This window comes from Podospora bellae-mahoneyi (genome assembly GCF_035222275.1).
Source record: "Podospora bellae-mahoneyi strain CBS 112042 chromosome 1 map unlocalized CBS112042p_1, whole genome shotgun sequence".
In the NCBI taxonomy this organism is placed as follows: Eukaryota; Fungi; Ascomycota; class Sordariomycetes; order Sordariales; family Podosporaceae; genus Podospora; species Podospora bellae-mahoneyi.
Window position 1 is genome coordinate 3987495 of NW_026946359.1, and position 12327 is coordinate 3999821.

Below are 12327 nucleotides of genomic sequence, written 5' to 3' on the forward strand. Positions count from 1 at the left end.
GGGGCGGACGGTATTTTCTGTCATGGATTGACAATTAAAAGGCGGGTGGGCAAGGGAGAGTTGGAGGACAAAGGGGAGGGGGAGGTCTGGGTGGGTTGGGAGTACAGGGTTTTGGATAGGGTTGTACATAACATCACACACATACACACAAGATATAGGGACTTTTTTACATGATGCATCATGTGTATCCATGGAGAGTACTTTGCTATCTACTACCGGGCACGGGATATAACATACACGAGAGACATGGTTGTTGTAACTTGGGGGCTTAAGCCTCGGAAACAGCAATGATTTTTCAAAGATGAGAGCTGGAATCTGCTGAGGGCCGACAGAAAGCTGACCATCGAACTCCGGGTTACAACTTTCATCTCAGGTCTAGCATGGTGGAGAGAGGGGTGGAACATCAGATCACGCAGGCTGTCAAAAAAGATTTGATGCTGTGTGACGGGGCACGTTGTGTGTCTCTGATGATGATGATGATGATGATGGACGGGAGTGATGCATTGTTGAAGACAATACCGAGGTTCGGCGGTATTGCTTTGGGGTGATTGTACCTGACTTGTGGAACGTTGGATGTTATGAGGATTGGAGTCTCGGCCGAGCCGGGGGAGGGGAGAAAAAGGGCAATATATTGTTTGAAATGGATGGCTGATGAGATTTCGAATGCTGGCCAAACAAGGAAGGAAGGTAAAGAGCGAGGGAAACGTAACATGAAACTTCACAGACTTTGATTCGGAGAAATAGCCAGAGATGGAATGTGATGAGGATGGGTAGAGAGGTAAAGGTATTGATGATATACGTGAGCTGAGGTTGAGGTTCTTGTGAGGCTGAAAGAGATGCAGATGGTGGTGTGGGTGAGGATGATGGGTTGACCAGATGAGGAAGGCGCACGGACCAAATGGTGTAAGTGGTTTCACTGGACTGCATCGACCAAGAGTCTGCGTGGTGATTGGTTGAATTTCAAGCGCCAGACCTAGGACCACTCGATTCGATTGGCTTTGGCTTCTTCAACCTAGCGCAGAGAGAGCTAACTCTTGGAAAACAGACCCAACCCAGTGAGAGGTTTTGCTTTGGATGGTAATTTTCCACAAGACTGGTCCCTGGCTTTTGGAGCTGAGATCTTCCAAGACTTTTGCCGATGGAGTCTTGACCGTCTCTCGGCCTCCCATCTGATACTTTGTGTATACTATCGGGGGAAAGCAACGTTTCGTTGCTCACAGGTACTGCCACCTAGTACCCGCGCTCGCCGATTCCAGGGGTTTATGGAAGTGTGTGGTGGGGGAAAGAGAAAGAACCAAGCACTGGTTTTGTCTCGCTTGGATATGTTCTATTCTGAGCGGCTGGTGAGAAGGGCAAGCTCTGACAACCGCGCGTCGTGGTGTATGGCAGGTCTGGTTGCATGGACCCCCTTGTTGCTGGTAGTTTACCTTTTTGGAAACCTTACAGTTTGAGGTTCCCCCTCAGCTTGGCAAGCAACCCTCTTTCTTTTCTTGACTGACTGACTGGGTAGAGACACTCTTGATATTAGGTGTTGAGTCTGCAATTTGGCGTCTCCGGGGGGAAGGATTCCCTGTCTGCTGGACTCAGGCAGGACTGCCAAGTGGCCGAGATGGGGGAGAGCTGTCCAGTGTTTTGGGTTGTGAGTGGCACTTTGGCCTTGTCAGGGCTGGATGGGGGGGAGGATGGATCACGGGCTTCTTGAGAGACCTGAATGAGTGGGTTGGTGTGTACATGCAGAAGTCTGCATTGGTGTCGAGGGGGTATTTGACCAGACTGTATCTCCTGCTTTTGGGGCGACCTTCTTTTTGGGCCACGCTAGAATTCATCCGGTCTTTACTCGAATTGCAGACGCAGTTTGCTACGTTCTCTTGTTTTCACTTTTTGGGGTGCCATTCATTGCAGTGACGGTCCAACTGATTATCGTTGGTTCTCCTATTGTCTGTTGTTGGTTGCTCTACACAAAGGGACCCACGTCTTCAGGACGACAATAACCATTGTTTGTTGAGAATACATTGTCCTTATCAGTTGCCCTTCACTTATACCGCCCTCGAAAACCACTATCATTTCGAATATTTATTTTCAGCATCTACAACTCAAGGCAATCTCAGCGCTCTCTTAGCAACACACAACAAACCCCAGAAGCAGGTCTTCTTCAGCAAATAGTTTCACACAGCGAATAGATCAGCACACCATACCCCTGGAAAAGACGTCACGACAGTACTGAAATGGTCAAACCAACAGCTTTCTCACGAGGAGCCCTCCTGGCCTCTCTGGCCCAAGCCACAACAGCAGCATCTACCTCGAGATATACACTCATCCAGGTCTTCAACGCCACCAACTTCTTCTCCGAATTCACCTTCTTCGACCAGCCCGACCCGACCCACGGGTTCGTAGAGTACGTGGACGCACCCACCGCCAACCGCCTCTCCCTTGCCGGCTACAGCCAAAATGGTGTCTACCTTGGTGTTGATCACACCAACACCACCACAACCGGCCGCAAGTCTACCCGTGTCACCTCCAACCAGGACTTCACCAAGGGTCTGTTCATCGCCGACATAGCCCACATGCCCGCCTCGGCATCATCGTCTTGCGGACTCTGGCCGGCCTACTGGATGTTCGGTCCTGACTGGCCCACCTCTGGCGAGATTGATATCCTGGAAGGCGTCAACACCCAAAAGTCGAATTCGATAACATTGCATACGGCCAAGGGGTGTGAGATGGCCAACACTGGCTCGCTGGGGAGCACCAAATTGGCAAATGGCAATTGCGAGGGTAATACTGGGTGCGGCCAGACGACATCAGCTACCAATAACTATGGTGCTGGGTTCAACGACATTGGCGGCGGTATTTATGCCTTGGAGTGGACCGATGACCACATTGCTGTGTGGTTCTTCCCGAGGAACTCCAACACTTGCAAGTCCTTGGCCGCCGCATCTCCTTCGTCAGTGCCGCATACCAGCAACTTTGGGACGCCTCTCGCAAAGTTCGTCGGGAATGGATCAGGGAACTGCTCTATTCCTAACCACTTCAAGGACCACAACATTGTCTTTGACACGACGTTTTGCGGTGATTGGGCTGGACAGGTCTGGGGACAGGATGATACCTGCAAGAGTCTGGCTGACACATGCGAGGACTGGGTCGGGCAGAATCCAGAGGGGTTTCAGGAGGCGTACTGGTTGGTGAATGATATCAAGGTTTATCAGCAGGTTGATCAGGGACCGGCTGCTGGGCAGACGGATGGGGGGTTTGGGGTTCAGAGGAAGCCGGATGAGGAGAGGAGGAGGGCGAGGAGTTTTGAGACTTGATTTTCTTTCTTTCAGCCGGGATGGACAGGAGTTTGGGGATGGTTTGGTTTTGCATTAGAGATGGATATAGGTTGGGTGAAATAAAAGGGTATATAGATGGGTATCTGATCTGATGGGGGCTGGATATATGGGTGTATTGTGTCATTTTTCCCATGTTCTTGACCATGCATTTTCTTGAAGTTTATGAGAACATCCTACTTATTATTCGTCTGTCCATAGTTGCCACTTTTTCTCTTGATGTATTTTTTGGCTGACCCGTGGTGGTAAGGTGTGTAAGTGAGATACGGGCGGGAACGGTCCGCCGTCAGCTGGCAGGGGGTGTCAGAGAGCCAAAATTTTGACCTATTCAGCTTGTGCACCTTGATGGTTTCACTCATTGGCACTTCAATGACACTTATATCACAAATATTCGAAAGGTGGGTATACCTCAAATATTAATCAGTTCAAGCAGCTGATACCAATTTTCAGACAGCATAAACGGCTTTTCCCGTCATCTCATTTTCAGACCAACAAGTAGAAACCAAACCATGAGATCAAAGCCAACATGAGATTCTCAACCACCCTGTCCAGTGGGCCACCAAGATATACACTGAGAACAAGGCAGCCATTATCATTCAACAGACACTGTCAATACTTGAGTAGCGGCACTCACCACAAATCTCTCCTCACTATTGCCATAGAGACATCATGCGATGACACCTGTGTCGCTATCCTCGAAAAAGCAGGCCCAGCAGCACGCTTACAGTTCAACAAGAGAATACCATCAAACCATGTTGAATTCAAGGGCATACATCCTACAATAGCCTCCAAATCGCACGAGATTCAGTTGGCTAAGCTGGTCAACGAAGCTGTACAGTCACTACCAGAGCACACCAACCACTCCCCAGAGGTCAAAACCATTTCTATCCGCGACCCACAAACAGGCAAATCCACCTCCCGACGACTTCCTGACTTTGTCTCCGTGACAAGAGGCCCAGGATTCCCACGATGTCTAGACGTCGGCCTCGGAGTAGCCAAAGGCCTCTCTGTCGCCTGGCAGGTCCCCTTCCTAGGAGTTCATCACATGCAAGGCCACGCCCTCACCCCCCGCCTCGACCACGCCCTACAACAACCCTTCCCCCCTTCCTCCTCAACCCCCTCATCAAAACTCTCCCCTAAATTTCCCTTCCTAACCCTCCTCGCCTCAGGAGGCCACACCCAGCTCCTTCTCTCCACCACCCTAACAACCCACACCATCCTCGCAACAGTGACCAACATCTCCCTAGGCGACATGCTCGACAAAGCCGCGAGGGAAATCCTCCCCCCCTCCCTCCTCAGCTCCCTCCCAAACATAACCTACGCCGCCGCCCTGGAACAGTTCGCCTTCCCCTCTCCCTCCTACAAGTACACCCCCCCTCCAAACCGGCACTCCGAAACCCTCCCCTCCCCCCTCCCCTCCCCACCATTTGAGCCCGGGTGGTTCCTCACCCCCCCTCTCTCCCTAAGCAAAGAAATGACCTTCAACTTCTCCGGCTTCGGCGGCCAAGTCCAGGAACTAGCCCAGTTCTACCCCCACACCAAACTCGACCGCGTCAGAGCCGAGGAATCCAACCAAATACTCTCCCCCCCATCCCTCACAACCGAACAGCGCCGGATTTTAGCAAGAGAAACAATGAGGCTGGCATTCGAGCACCTCGCTTCAAGGGTCGTTTTTGCGCTGAGGGAACTCCAGCCTGTGAGCGAGGCCGACAAGAGGCATGGCACCGGGAGGAATGATCTGAAAAGATTGAAGGGGCTGCTGAGGGGAGGACAAAAGATCGAGACGTTGGTGCTGTCGGGGGGCGTGGCGTCGAATAAATTCCTGAGACACGTCCTGAGGAGTGTCCTCGATCAGAGGGGGTGGCCTGATATAAAGCTGGCTGCTCCGCCTGTGAGTCTTTGTACCGACAACGCGGCCATGATTGCGTGGGCGGGGATGGAGATGTTCGAGACGGAGGGGGTGGAGACTGATTTGGGAGTGAGGTCGATTCAACGCTGGTCGTTGGATGGGAGTCTTGGAGAGGAGGGGACGAGGGGGGTGATGGGGGTTGACGGGTGGCTCAAGAGGCAGAAGATGTAAGATAGGTGTACATTAGCGTTCCAAATCTATGAGATATAAGCTTGAGAGCTAAAAAGCAATCAGGATGGTGGTAAAGAGTGCCGTGGTTATCATACACACGCATCCTCTTTATTTAACGTCTTGATTGCTGCTTAATTCATCGTTTCATGCATTACCAACGCCCCTGATTTACCCCATTTCTTGTGCAAGTAAAAACCAAAACGCTCCTCCCTACCCTCTAAACCTCCTCCGAGAAATCACTCGTAACATTGCTAAACTCGCCCTTCTCCAGCTTCGTCTTCCAAAACACCGGGTTCGTGTCCGTAAACCCGTGCTTCTCCCACCCGCTCTCCTTGACATGATACAAGTTGATAAACCCACCCGAGTACGCATCCCTGTGCGTGGCAGCCAAGATACTCCTGCTCCCCAGCTCCAGCGCCTCCTCCACCGTCAAGTCGTACCTGTACTCGGCATCCAGCACGCCATACGCAAACGTCTGGCCGGACCCGACGCAAAACAGGTTCCCCGCCAGCCTCGTGCCGTCGCTGTCAATGTAGTACAGCGCCGGCCCTTCCTCCTTGGTGACGCCGGCGCACATGGTGCCCATCGACAGGCCCTTGCCCTTGTACTGGTACACCAGGTTGGCGAGGATCTTGCTCGCGGCCGCGACAGAGATTCTCCTCTTGTGGCGGAGCTCGTGGAGGCGGCACTGCATGCCGAGCCAGGCGAGCCAGTACTGGCAGTCGGCGGCGCCGCCGGCCATGGTGCCGAGGAGGTCAGAATTGATCTCGATGACCTTTTTGACCGTCTGGGAGGCGATCCAGTTGCCGGCCGTGGCGCGGGAGTCGGTCGCGACGATGATGCCGCCCTGGAAGCGGAAGGCAAGCGTGGTGGTGCCGTGGGCGATCTTGATGGGGCAGTGGGGGTTGGAGCGGTCGTCGGTTGCTGCGCGGAGCCAGGCCGAGGGCTGGAATACCGATGGGTGATTAGTGTGATGTTTGGGTGTGGTACAGAGAGAGAATAAAGACATACCTGAGCTACGGGCGGCATGGCAAACTTCAGCGAAAGGTTGGGAATAGACCCGGCGGCGAACTCCTCCTGCTCCTGCTCTGTGAACAGCTCATTCTGGGTGTAGGTCGGGCGGCTGTACCGCGCAACGAGGGTGTCCATCTTTGCGTTCTGTGTTTTCTGTGTTGATCGAAGCCGTAAATTCTGTCGATTTGTTGTCGTCGATGAAGGTGGGGTTGGTTCTGGAGTTGAGGGAACTGTTCAAGGGTACTGGAAGTTGGCTGGCTTGGTTGTTCAGGTCGGAACTCAAGGCAGCTCCCGTTGCAACGCGTTCAGCCCACACCACACAGCCTTGGAGGTCTGAGCTCCCCCTCCGCAGTTGAACACACCCCCCCCACCACCCACTCGCTTGGCAAATGGATTCCACGCCTTCCCCAGGTTTTCGAGAAGTCCTTATCCTGTTGGACTTTGGCACATGCCATGTCCCAGGTAGAGAGAGAGCACCTCATTTGATTCTGGCGATACAACAAGTTTAATTGTCTTGATTATTTTTATTACCATTAGGATAGTCTATTAAGTAGACTCGTGCTAAGCCAACCAACGCTCCTTTTTGTAAGCTCAACCCCAACCCTAACAGACCATTCATGATACCTGGTAGAACTATACACAACGTCAACTCAGACTCGCTCAGCACGCTATCAACACCAAAACCCGATATGGCGAAGACAGCAACGAAGCACACAGTCATCAAGGCACAAAAAGACACATTGGACGCAGTCGGAAAAGCGCACAAAACACCAACACCCCACGCTGGAGCAACCATAACATCATAAAAATCAGGAGACTCGATTAGGTGCCTCGAAAATATTTTGTGGTCACCCATGTTCCTTTTGTCTTCCCTATACTCCCGCGATGGCGGATGACCCAACTCCCAAGACCGCCCAAATTAGATATATAGTGCCTTATTGGAGGGTGCGAGGCTTCCCAAACTCCCACCAGTCGGTGGCCCAGTGTCCGCACCTCACACACCAACCAACCCAGATGCACATATCGCGAGCCCATTGCTGAGTAGGTCGTCTAGCACAAGCCTTTTTTTTCTTCTCCCTATTCCAGTTTGCCCAGCCAGACTGAGCAACCGGCATCAGTGAGGTCTGATTGCCTCCCTGATAAATAAAAACAAAAAAAACAAAATGGTCTCGAAACACCCCAGCCAATGCATATTTCGTTGTCGTGATTAACCCCTTGAAGCCAAAATTTTTAATAACCCTTCCCCCATGCGAATACAAAATGGCTTTGCCGTTTTTTTGCGGGATATTGGATGACGATGATGAAGATAATGAGGGGTAGTGGTCCGTTTGTGTGTGCGTGTGTCGCAGCGTGACCATTTTGTGAATCGTCATCCGAAAACTAAAAACAGGGCAAAATGGCCCAACGCACCGCAAAATATGTCTTTATCGTACATCTTCAAAACTTTTTCCGACTGGGGCGAAATCGATGGGTATTAAGCGCAACCTCCTTCTGGAAAACACAGGATTGGTTAATAAGAAAGGTCTCGCCACAAAAAGAGTATTATTTCCTCCACCCAACATTCCAGATAACGTGGACAATGTCCCGGGCCGTATTTACCGTATCAATAACCCGGCCGATGAGGCCGGTTCCACTTGATGATTCCGAATCTCCTTCTTCGTAAGGCATAAACATCCCCGACGATGTTCGTCGCATCCCCACTGGTTCTGCCGAAAGACTGGATGTCGAGGTTGATCGACGCAATCCAGAGCCGCCTTCACCAAAGCTGGCCCCGAGACTAGAGCTGGTGCTGGCGCTGGTGCTCTTGCTGCTAAACCGGACGGGCTCGTCATCGTCATCGTCACTGACGTCGTCGTCGTCGTCGTCGTCGTCGCTCGCAAAAAAGAGCTTGCCGGACTTCTTGGATGGCCGCAATGTCTCCTGAGAGGAAGATGGGGATACCGGCGAGTTCTTGTAAATTCCCGTGCTGTGCTTCATGGCCGTCTCCGTCGGCTCCGGCGTGTCGTCCCGGTATTTCAACGTGGTCGACGGCAGCATGGCGATTGTTTTGCTTTCCATGTTACCAGCATGGCTCGCGGCCCTCCTCATGGTTGGTCTTCTCTTTTTGATGGCTGATTGCTTCATCATGATGGCACCGTCATCCGAGTCACTGTCATAGCGGACAGGCTCGTCGTCCTCGTCGTCATCACCCTTGATCTCAACCGCAATGCACTGCTCCACTTGCTCGTTGAAATGGATGTGCTTCTTCTCGTTGAATGGAGATGTGATGCCGGATGATCTTGTGGAAGGGAACAGACTGGTACCGTCATGGCTGACGCCTCGCGAAGAGAATGGGAAGCCGACAAAGTCAGTGGTGGCACGCTCGAGTCCTGGTCGTTGACCACCTCGTTTCAGCCCACCCTTCTGCTGCGCCTGCACTGCCGCCGCTGCTTGCTTAACCAGCGATGACGTTGACAGGGACCTCTGAAGCATGATTTCTGACATGGTCCTCTTCTTCAAAATGGTCTTCTTCTTCTCTTGAGGGGTCGATTTTGATAACCGCGAGCTCGAGTTTTTCAATCTCGGGTTTGACATGGATGCACCAGACTGTAATGGGCCATAAAGCCACGTTACATCGCAGTCTTTGAGCCTGTTGTGTGTTAGGGATTCAGTAGCAAAACACCCCCATGTCAATTGTACGCACCAGTTAAGCGTCTCAGGCGAGACTGTGCTCAGCTTGTTTTTCGCCTTCATCCATGTTCGCCAGGAAGCATTTTCTAACCGCGCAGAGTCGCTGTAATCGCCTCTTCTTGAGACGATCAGCTTCCACGACGACCAGATATCCTCCTCACGCCAGTTATGCGAGAGGTAGTCCACATGTCGAGAAGGCCGGACCTTTAGTGAGATGTCATCCTCGGCTCTCTCTGATATGTCGGGTGTCCCCGGCCGTGAGGTGGCTGCTGAGTTCTCATCGTCGTTTGGTGACGAAGTGTATGAGTAACCCGCCTGAGGACTTGGTGCAGGCTCAGACACCTCAATGCGGCCGAAGTAGCCACTCCTCTCCTCGTACTGCGGGAAAATGATGTCGTCCTCTGAGGTTACCGACTCGGCGTTCCTGACTTCCTCACAACCTGACACCAGGGAGAATTTTGTCCCAGACTTTGTTGACCGCAGCTGGTCTGATGAGTCAATGCGAATAATGCGCGGCGAGGATGGCGTGGAAGACACGCTCGAGCTTGAATAGCTTCTTGTTGACTCTGGGTAAAGATCTGCTAGCCGGGAAGTGGAGGATGAGGTATGGAACCCCGAGTTCTTTGTGACGAATTTTGGTTGCGAGTGAGAGCGGCGCAACGTTGAAGCAGAGAAATAGTTATTCTCTTCGGATGAAATAACCACGGCCATGTTGAAAGCCTGAACCCTGATGATCAATGGAGCGCCGTCCAAGGTCACCTTCTATCCTTCAACAAGCAACCCAGAGGTCCTCTCATGGAGCAATTAAACGTCGAAACCGTCTGGGCCGCGGCGGAAGATGACACGATGTGAGGAAGGGCGAGAGACAATACCCTCGACTTCTTTCTGCTGTGGTGTGAGCGGGAAAGCGTCCCGGTGGCTGATAGGGGCTTCCGAGAACAAAGACGGCGGCCGGGTTGAAGGGCTGCGCGGTTCCTTGACGACGGGACAGGTCGTGTTCGGCGAAACGAGACGGCGCTTTTCTCGGTAAGCTGCAGAAATCACGATTAGACGGGCCCCAACAACGGAAACTTTGCTTGAAGATCGTGGTGTGAGGTGTAGGTTGAGCGAAAGCGGAATTCTGAAATCACTTCGTATGGTGTACCCGAGGTGAAGAGAGAAAATGGGCCTGGAGGTCTGGAGGAGCGAGAAGGTGTACGGATAAGTCACCGGCTCTTCGAGGTCTGGGCACCTTGTGCAGACTGAGCGGAAGTGGGTTTTGCAATATCGACCAGCCAGCTCCTACCCTGACCCCCCTGCCGGTGTGCCGTCAAAACGTGGGATGCGTGACCCGAAGAGGGGGGGGATTTGATGCTCAAACGGGGGTGTGGGGATTGGGGGTTCGGTTTGGCAATCATGGGGGTTCCACAAGGCTTTTGCCCTCGCTCTCCCCATTATCAAGCCAAAAAAAGGTGAGCGTGAGCTTGAGAGAGCGTGAGCAGGTGAGGTGAAGGATTGGAATTCGGCGATGCACTCGTGTACCCCATCGTCATGTGCCCCCCCACCCGTTTTTGTTCAATGGGATGTGCAGGCGCACAGGCAGCCAGCAAACCAGCAACCATCGAATGCCTTCTTCATTCGTCCCAGCTTTTTTTGCCCAGCCCAAGGGAGTGGAGGGGACGAAAGCGGTAGGTAAGGTATGTTATCTTGGAGTAAGAGAGGCAAACAGGCCGTGTAATGGCAATTGGAAACACTGAAATGGAAAACTGGTCACGTACCCTGTCTAGTTTTATGGACTACCGGTAGTTTGCTGGGGATGTGATGAATTTTATTTTTGTTTCGTGGTTGACCCCCCGCGCCCCTGGTTCCTGGGGAATTGCGTAGGGCGGTTCGTTGTTGGGTTTGGAGTCTAGGAGGTGAAGCAAGGGATGGAGAGGCGTTCGTCGCAACAATCGATGCCGTCGTGAGGGGGAGAAGAGGGCGATTGTCAAAGTCGGAGGGCCATGGTGGTCATTGCCGTCGAAGAGATCTCGAGTCTGTCTGTTGTCGAGGGGACAAGACAATGGATTTTCTCTGCAGACGTCCAGGGGCCGGTGGACGGGATGGGGAAAAAACAAGGTGGTAAAAATGCAAGTTGGGGTTCTGTGCGACGATGCCCGCCGAAGATTTGGAGCTGGACAGCTGGAGGCGGTCTAGGGGGGGGGGTGCCCGGTGGGCATTGACTTGACTGCACAGTGCAGGCGCTGCAGGTCACCAGGGAACCAAACCAAGGGTGGGCGTGGGAGGAAGGACGGACGCGGGCGAGGCGGGCAGACGGGGGGCAGACGAATCGCTGGGCTGGAATGGGCGACCAGGGTTGCGCTTGTGACCTCGTTCGGCGCCTCTCCTTGGTCGGTGACGGTTCCTGTTAGTCAAGCCGTTCAGTCTTTTGAATTGGCAATGGCACTCGAAGGGCAGGATGGTTCAAAGGCAGCCGAACAGTCTCTTTGAATAGCACCGGGTCCTCCGGCAACTCAGCATGTATAATCCCGAGACTCTGCGACTCCCGTCTCTGCATTTCCACTGATCCATGATCTACCCTTTACGGACATTGGTTGCCCTGTGCCCTGTGCTGACTGGCTGTGGACAGTGGACACTCCCAGGCTCGCCAGGCTGAGTTAAACACGGGGAAATGGAGAGAGTGGCCCATGGATCGACCGGAAAGTCTGATTCAGGTCCCTCTCCTGCAGGCGGCGCCGTGAGAGGTACCTTTGCGCTACAACTCGGCGTCCCGTGCACCGGTTGCTTTCACCAGCACCAGCAGTCCAGAACACGTTGATGCTGTCAGAATCCCTCCCCACTCGGGGCTGTCCCATTGCGTTATCATTCCCGAAAAGTCTGGTGCTGAACATGCTGAACAAGACGCCATCTCGTCTTCGTGTCTTCCAAGTCCTGTGCTCCACCGCAGCCTTCGCCTCTCACGCGGGGTCGTTTCTGGGCGTTCTTCTGCTCTCCACTGACAAGGCCGGCCGGAGCCTTCGATCTTCGAGAGTTACCCCGTGGCAGCGCCCTTTATTTGTTGTCGAGGCGAATTCATCTTCATCGATCAACAAAAAGGGCAGTTCGGATCGGCAACTGGCTCGCTATGCTCCTCTGTTCCGGAATATCCTCGATTCAGCGGCTCCTCCGGCTTCTCCCGCGTTTCTGCAAAGAGCGTCAAAGCCACCCCGAGTGAGGAGAGAGCTTTCCAATGCATGGGGTGGGACTTGGCTCTGCTTCCAT

General features: G+C 53.1%; 5 protein-coding genes across 5 annotated transcripts; 2 read left to right on the top strand and 3 right to left on the bottom strand.

Moving 5' to 3' along the window:
• Positions 1-2225: 2225 nt before the first annotated feature.
• Positions 2226-3305, top strand: QC761_112220 (uncharacterized protein; the record flags this gene model as incomplete). Its single annotated transcript, XM_062874506.1, has 1 exon — positions 2226-3305. The coding sequence occupies one exon, from the start codon at positions 2226-2228 to the stop codon at positions 3303-3305; it is 1080 nt and encodes a 359-aa protein (XP_062737642.1).
• Positions 3306-3849: 544 nt separating this feature from the next.
• QC761_112230 (uncharacterized protein) lies at positions 3850-5403 on the top strand (the record flags this gene model as incomplete). The annotated part of the gene is made up of 1 exon (XM_062874507.1): positions 3850-5403. One exon carries the CDS (start codon positions 3850-3852, stop codon positions 5401-5403), a length of 1554 nt encoding a protein of 517 aa, XP_062737643.1.
• A 10-nt stretch (positions 5404-5413) lies between these two features.
• On the bottom strand, positions 5414-6552 carry PRE2 (Proteasome subunit beta type-5; the record flags this gene model as incomplete). Its single annotated transcript, XM_062874508.1, has 2 exons — positions 5414-6349; positions 6415-6552. The coding sequence occupies 2 exons, from the start codon at positions 6550-6552 to the stop codon at positions 5621-5623; spliced, it is 867 nt and encodes a 288-aa protein (XP_062737644.1). The 3' UTR covers positions 5414-5620.
• Positions 6553-7959: 1407 nt separating this feature from the next.
• REG1 (protein phosphatase regulator) lies at positions 7960-9798 on the bottom strand (the record flags this gene model as incomplete). Its single annotated transcript, XM_062874509.1, has 2 exons — positions 7960-9046; positions 9101-9798. The coding sequence occupies 2 exons, from the start codon at positions 9796-9798 to the stop codon at positions 7960-7962; spliced, it is 1785 nt and encodes a 594-aa protein (XP_062737645.1).
• A 682-nt stretch (positions 9799-10480) lies between these two features.
• On the bottom strand, positions 10481-11623 carry QC761_0013510 (uncharacterized protein; the record flags this gene model as incomplete). Its single annotated transcript, XM_062871960.1, has 3 exons — positions 10481-10549; positions 11363-11470; positions 11546-11623. The coding sequence occupies 3 exons, from the start codon at positions 11621-11623 to the stop codon at positions 10481-10483; spliced, it is 255 nt and encodes an 84-aa protein (XP_062737646.1).
• Positions 11624-12327: the final 704 nt, after the last annotated feature.